The 7,466-nt window shown below is 39.1% G+C and overlaps 1 protein-coding gene across 1 annotated transcript in view; it reads left to right on the top strand.

Annotated features, from left to right (window-relative positions):
* TRPM6 (transient receptor potential cation channel subfamily M member 6) overlaps positions 1 to 7,466 on the top strand; it is a 67,429-nt gene that overhangs the window by 32,941 nt on the left and 27,022 nt on the right. Inside the window, exons 22-24 of the mRNA XM_026052003.1 lie at positions 1,237 to 1,351; positions 3,064 to 3,263; positions 6,528 to 6,660. Coding sequence (XP_025907788.1) covers positions 1,237 to 1,351; positions 3,064 to 3,263; positions 6,528 to 6,660 — 448 coding nt within the window. The remainder of the gene's footprint in view (positions 1 to 1,236; positions 1,352 to 3,063; positions 3,264 to 6,527; positions 6,661 to 7,466) is intronic.

The raw sequence follows: 7,466 nt of genomic DNA, 5'->3' as shown, positions 1-7,466 counted from the left end.
AAAGGAATTTTTCATCATAATGAGCTATATTAACAGATATTATTCTTAAATCAACCAGTTATGCCTAGTAAAAATATACCAAAACAATGTAGATAAAAAAAATAATTTTATGATTTTAGTTAGTCATAAAATTATTCTTATTCCTGTTGTTCCAGGAAGTACTTTATCTTTTTTATGACAGAGGTAAGGCACTCAGATGCTGCTTAGTGGTGGCTACAAGTAAAACTGAAAGAAGGCAAACAGATAAAAATATTGAAATTATATACTCTGTTATCAGTCTGCTTCTTTTGTATCATGAAGCTTGTTGCATCCGTTATTGTTGCTGAAATTAGATATATATGTATAGATATACACACTATATATACATATATATATATACACGAAACAATCACATGGTGACTGTATCTTCCTTATGAGAAATATTTTTCTTAGACAAAATACTTTTAATGAAAGTACACTATGAAATCTCACAGTTTAGTCCATTTAATCACTTATTAATGCTAAACCTTAAAAAAAAATGACAACTTCCCAAATAAAACTGTGATTTCTTTAATGACCCTGACTTCTACAGAGTTTCTTCTGCATTTAGGGCTACTTCTTTAGATTATATATAATTTTATATATATTTTTTATATACATATTTTTTAAATTTCACAAGAGACAAAATTTGATTGAAATAATAAAAAATATCTTGGAAATTTAGAAACATTAAGAGGGATTCCTTAGTTTCTGTGATATGTTGCAACTTTTTGTAAATATTCATAGGCATATATCCATTTGCACATGAGTTAATATGATCTAATTGAAGCTATATAGGAGTCACACTCCAGCTTTGAAGAAGCAGTCCTGAGGCCCTATCATTTCCGCAGTGGATTTGGTGAAAATTTTATTACTTTGCTTTAATGACTGATGATTTAGATTTCATTTTTATTGAGTGTGTGCCATTTCCAGCATATATTTCAGTTACATCATTTCCCCTTAAAAAAGTCCGCTGTTGTTGTGAGAAATGATGTTTAAGAAATGGCATCTAAAGCTTTTGTATTGCAGTGGCAAGTGTGGGATAGCAGTGTCTTGAAGAAGCCTCAGTCCATAACCCTTAAGTGGAGATAGGCTCTTAGTCAGAAATTAAGCAACATTAACTCCACGGCAGTTCTGGGACTGACCTGTTTCTTACCTGCTATTGCTCTGCCTATTTCCTTGCTAGCTGACCATGGTCTATGTGTCCTTTACTTCCAGTTTGTGAATCCGACCAAAACTGCCCTCCTGGCTCCTTCCTCACGCCGTTCCTCCAAGCCGTGTACCTCTTCGTGCAGTACATCATCATGGTCAACTTGCTCATAGCTTTCTTTAAGTAGGTACCATGTTATATTCCTGCAAAAGCAAAGCCAACTAGTAGGTGAGCTGCCAACACTTGTGCAAGAGGTTTCCACCTGACATGCTCYGTGAAGTGCATGCTGGTGAGAGTTTGCTAGCCCATCTTTTAAGGGGTCCAAGTGAATAAAAGAAAAATGAATCTAGTAAAAGCTTGGGAGGAAGAGGATAAGCTGTTTTGTCATTTAAGTAGAGTCTGAACATGTAATGTGATGAAGGAAGGGGACATCTTCACTTGGCAAATGAGCAGTATTAATTTCGCTTTGATGTAATTTGTACTTTATTCCTAAAATTCATCTTTCTTGCATTGACTGCCTACATAACGTTCATCATCCTGTTCATAATAAATAAACATAGTATTTAAACTGGCAAGTAAGGGGAAGAGACATTTGAGGGAARGAGGAGTATAATGTTTTGGCCCTTTTTTAGGGGCATGCTCTTCCTCTCATAAATAAATTCAGATTCTTGTTGTTTGGTACATACTGTTATGTTATAGAACTGAAATCTACTGCAGTGGTCCTCTTTTTAATGTCTGYTCCCAGAATAGTAGAGTTTAATTGATAACTTGATAGCAAACCTAAGCTTTTCAGTTTTAAGGATGCCCTAAAAATCCTTTCGCTGCAGTAGATAAAGTTTGTCATGAATATGTTGGCACTAAAAGAACAATGTGTGCAAATGTTAGCAGAAAACAAATTTAATCCAAGCAGATATTTTCTACCCTAGAGTTCTAGTATTTCTAAGGAAGAAAAGTCAGCTGTAAATTAAAAAAAAAAAAAAAAGAAAAAAGAAAAAAAGAAGACATGTAATGATTAATATTAAAGAAAGCAGAATGATAAAAATTCATTCTATTCCCATTTTGAACTAGAAATCCCCCTCCTGAAATTATGACAAGGCATTGTATATTTTTTAATACACGGCTGTGAAATTGTAATTAGAATTATTTCTAGATCTAGCCATTTGGCAACAATGACATGTTAAGCCTTCTGCTTAGTGTTTTAATTCTCCAGAAGTGGGACCAAAAATGAGTATTCGCAGTATGTTTAATTATGCTCCCAAAGCAAAGCTGGTATTTTTTTGATTATATGTTGGGCATGAAGGACTCATAGGATTTCAATGGAAATTAAAGTACCAAAAAACACCATGTTGCTTACATGAACGGGGAGATCTATGATAGTATMGGAAATTGTTAGGTGCTGCAACAGAGTTGAATATAGTCAAAGCACCTGCCCAAGAGTTGCCCTTGCAGCCACCTCTTGCAGCAGGGGTTTTGTTCAGGGGAGAGTGCACTGAAGAGCATCAGGGCTGTTTTTTTAACACACTTCCTTTAGCCTCACTTCTCCGTTTAATCCAGCTCAGGTCAGCAGACAATGTTGAGTTTCCAAATAGGCTGCATTTTATAGTTTAAATACTCTGGCTGAGATTTTCAAAGCCACTTCAGGGATATTTTTTGCCCAGTTCCCATTAATTTGAATGGGAATTGGATCTCCGGATCTTATAGGCAGCTTTGAAGATCTCATCCTATGTACACTAGCTGCAGGCATGTGCTGCTGCTCTGTTAAATGAAAGTTGCTAAACAGATTTACCCCACTGGAGGGATTGGACTTYGTCAAATTAGATCTGTAGACAGGCTGTACTGGAAGGATTTCTCACAGGAATGTTTCACGTTCCTTCCTCCTTTATCTCTCTTTTCAGTAATGTTTATTTTGACTTGAAATCCATATCAAACAAGCTCTGGAAGTACAATCGTTACCGGTACATTATGACTTACCATGAGAAGCCGTGGCTGCCTCCACCTTTTATCCTCCTGAGCCATGTTGGACTCCTCCTCAACCGCATCTTTCACCATCAGCCCGAAAATGAGTTGGATCAAGAGGAAGGCGATGTTGGACTAAGTAAGCAGAGAAAGTTGTAGCTTACTCAGTTGTAGATGAGATCTTTCAAAAAAAAAAAAAAAAAAAAAAAAAAAAAAAAAAAAAGGATAAAAGGATTATCTGGAAGTGGTAGTAGTTGCTTTTGTTTTCTTTGTTTTCAAAACTGGATTTTATCTCTCTCTCCAAGAGCTCCTTTAGGGCACTGTTTTGCTTTGTTTTTGTGTTTCTCTTTGCTATATGTGTATCATGAAAATATGTTGCTTACAGAATGAAAATTCAGAACTTGGATTCTGAGTTTTAACTTACATCATTTCCTGGCAATAGCACYATGTTCAGTTATGGTCATGATCTTATTTTCAATGCAGCTGGCCTATAACCTCCCAAAGCTGTTGCAGAACTGTCCTCATGGAATAGCATCAACTTACAGCTCTGAGCTGAACTAAAGTGACATAAATTTTTTTTCTGTTTGATGAGATAATGTTATTTTTAAGGAAACTAAGCTACACTGGTAATGCATTTTTTGTACTTTTGTCCTGAACAAAAATCAGGATATTTCGTTTTTTTTTTAATTGCCCAGTTTCACAGACCTTTTTGATGACCCTATGTTTGTTTTTCTGATAATTCTCTTTGACCTCTCCCCTCTGTGCTCACCATATCCAATTAAGTTTTCATTATTTTTCTCTGTCTGAATCATAGCTCATCAGCATGTGTGGTTTGTATGGTAAAATTGTAAGTAAGTGAAAACAACATCAAGTGGAGATGAGACTTCTGCTTTTACATTCTGTGTATAGTAATGATAGTTGTATTAATTAAGTGAACTAAGATAAGTGAACTAAAAAGTTAAAAGTTAAGGGAGCCTTCACGTAAGGCTGTAGTGGGTTGTAAAAGATCTTTCAGCAAACTTAGTGCTCTCCGACCTATTGGGTAGCGCTGTATGTGAGTGGAAAGTCACTTCCTGGCTTTGTGGCAACAGCTGGTGACATAAAATCTAATATTTGAGGACCCATTTCTGAAATAATTAGCAAATCTGTTTGTAGATATATAGGAGATGTGAGGGTGGAATTCTATTAAAATACATGGACCTCTGAGTGAGCAGGATTAGTGGAAGGAAACACTTGTTTGTTAGACAGATCCATTGCCATGCACAAAATAACAYCTGGATGTTAGTGCAATGTGCTATACTTTATAACAGTGTGTGACAAAGGTGTGTAAGGTAAGGCCTACAGCAACTGCCACATAGTCCTTGGCAGTGCTGCATCCTGCTGTACTGGATGCAGGGTGCTGGGAGGCAGGGAAGGAGCAAGAGCACCTTGATGCCATGTGATAGATGCAATTGCATGAGCAAGGCAACTAGAAAGTYGCAGCAGAGCCCGAGGCCAGAAGACATCCAGAGATGGAGGGTTTGGGGACAGGGGACAAGAGCCTCCTACCTGCTTGCTGCCATCCCTCTGTGCAGCGGTCCTGCTGTTGTCACCTCAACCCTTCTCAATTTGGCGCTCTTCTCTCCTCCTGTGCCTAGGTGCTTCCCATACCTCTTCCTGGCAATGCCACCTCCCTGTCCCTCTGCTGCCAGCTCCAGCTGCTGAGCCATGAGCCACTGTCATATGGGGAGATGTGAGCACTAATTTCTGGGATACTGGGACATAGACTCAGCAGTGGATTCTTGCTAGGTGATGGAGCAAGGCACAGGAGTGAGGAGGAGGAAAGGTGGTGGCTGTAAACTTACCTCATGAGAGGCTAGGGATGTTGTCTGTAGTATTGGACACTGTCACCCTGTTTTTGGAGCGTGATACATCCCTTGATGCCTAATAAACAAGTTATGGTTAGGTTATGGTTCCTTCAGGACTTTTTCTGCTGGGCATGWATCCCCGAGGATATCTGCTGTGCCCTCAGATGGTCACAGGATTCAAATTGGAATTGCACTAAACAATGCTGAGCCTTTGCTGCAGCTCCTGGACTTGRCTGCTCTGCTGTGGCTGGGTACAGTATCCTTCTTTTCAAGTAGCAATGTTCTTTTTATATGTGTGCATAGTGTAAGTGGCTAAATTTGCACAGAGGGAGTCTTACTTCTAAGGTACATCAGGCACCAGGAAGGCTAAGAGACAGCTTTGCTTATCTAAAAAGATTGAAGGCAACTAGTACCTTGCCAAGAGCCTTTCTCAGAAAGAGTTTTTTTTTCCCTTTCCATATACCTTTGCTTTTTTTTTCTATACATCTATGCACTGCTTGGTAAGTGTCCTCTTAAATATTGGTGTGGTGGTAATTAGTTGGTTTTAGCAATGAGGATCCAGTGCCACCCAGTGGAGAATCAACGAAAATACTAAGGTAAAATCTGTGAGACAAGGTCACAGGCAGGCTGGAGTGGGGCAGATATGAGCAGACGATCACGTCTCATGCAGGATGGTGTAAGGACCCTGTGCCACTGCGCAGGGCTTCCCAGGTGTGCTGTGTGTKGCAGCAGGGTCTTACAGCTGGTAGCAAAAACCGGCATGCAGTTTGCCACAGCTGCTTCTGTGCACTAGAAACTTCAGTGTGCAAAAACAAAAATAAAAAATAGCTTGGAAGACGTGCAGCTTGTATCGGAGAGGTAGTTAAAAACAAATCCTCTAGAAGACTGACCTTCTTTTCTATACCAAATGCACTTCTTCATACTGGCTAATACTTGATCCACTCTCTCAGAATCTTAGGTTGGCTTCCTAGAAAACTGTTCTATGAGCAGCCTGAGCGGGAGTTCAAAACTTTTAGATAAATTCTCTTCACCCCAGTGAAAAGAATATTTGCTCAATAGTTTGTTCATGTGAATATCAGAAGCAAGTAGTCAAGAAAAAGCTTTTGTAGCTTTGTGTCCTTGAAAGGATGCTAATAGGTGAACATCCCTTAATGAAGGCGCTGATCAAATTATATCAAGGTAGGTAAGTCTTGTATATCTGCCTCTAAGTCTTAAGAGCATTATAACATAAAACAAAGYACTAGAAAAGGTTAGGAGAAAAAAATTATCTGTGAGCAGTCAATTAGCTGTCCATTTTYGAGTCTTTAAAAGGATGAGTGAAGGTACAGTGGAGTTTCTGTCAGGGTAGTTCCTCACGCTATGTTAGATAAGATGAAAAGCACATGAAAAACACATAACTCCAAATTTATACAATGAGATCTGATTCATTCCTGTCAAAAAAGGGAAGGGAAGGGAAGCTTATTCTGACAGTTTGTTCTTCTTTTTGTGAAGGGGTATGAATGGAGAGGCATTTGATAGCATGTTTAATACCAGCTACTATTACTTCCTTTGCTCAGAGTTGTACCTGAGTGATGAGGAGTTGAAGAAGCTGCATGACTTCGAGGAGCAGTGTGTGGAAAAATATTTTCATGAGAAGAATGAAAGTTTGAATTCCAGCGACAGTGAAAGGATCCGTGTGACCACAGAAAGGTGTGTTCTGTGGCTAATTTGTGTCCTTTGTATTCATTTGTCATATATAAAAAGCTTTGACAAGCTGAGGCCCTTGGAACAGATTACAACCACTGTGAATATGAGAGGAATTAGCATTCATAGGCCACTGTAACTGTGTTGAAATGCACTGTATCTGAACTAATGGAAGGCTTGGCTGGAAGTGCTACTGGCAGAACTGAATCTCTGGATATGTGCAGTATGCCGGGAATTAACAGGGTGCAGGAGGACGTTGCTCAGCTCCACTTTTTCTGACTAAGATGATGATGCTGGGTTAGAGCATGCAGTATTTTATTTTATTTAAAGGTTTACCAAGTGAACCAAGGACCACTGTGAGAATGTTTCCTCTGATCAATGAAAACTGCTGTCTACAGAAATAGCCCTATAACCACAGTAGCATTAGCTACAATGCCCTCTTTTGGTTTGCAAAATATTGATAAGGCTATCAACAGGATTTCAATATTACCCTAATTCAGTTTTCTATTGAAATCAATGGCAGTTTGATGGGAAGAATTAAACAAACTGAGTACTGTGAAAAGTTTTATTGAATGCCAATACTGATATGATCTAATAAATTTTACCCAGAGTAAGATAGCCCCTTAAGCTTTGGTTGTTCGCAGATCTATTTGCTATGTATCAAAACAAAGCATATAAATAAAAAGAAGCAGGAGAGGGGAGGGGAGGGGAGGGGAGGAGAGGAGAGGAGAGGAGAGGCGAGGAGAGGCGAGGCGAGGCGAGGCGAGGCGAGGCGAGGCGAGGCGAGGCGAGGCGAGGCGAGGCGAGGCGAG

Source organism: Nothoprocta perdicaria, unplaced genomic scaffold (genome assembly GCF_003342845.1).
Source record: "Nothoprocta perdicaria isolate Ctin4 unplaced genomic scaffold, notPer1 scaffold_82, whole genome shotgun sequence".
In the NCBI taxonomy this organism is placed as follows: domain Eukaryota; kingdom Metazoa; phylum Chordata; class Aves; order Tinamiformes; family Tinamidae; genus Nothoprocta; species Nothoprocta perdicaria.
The sequence above is the reverse complement of the archived record's forward strand: the minus strand, read 5'-3'. Positions and strand labels throughout refer to the sequence as shown.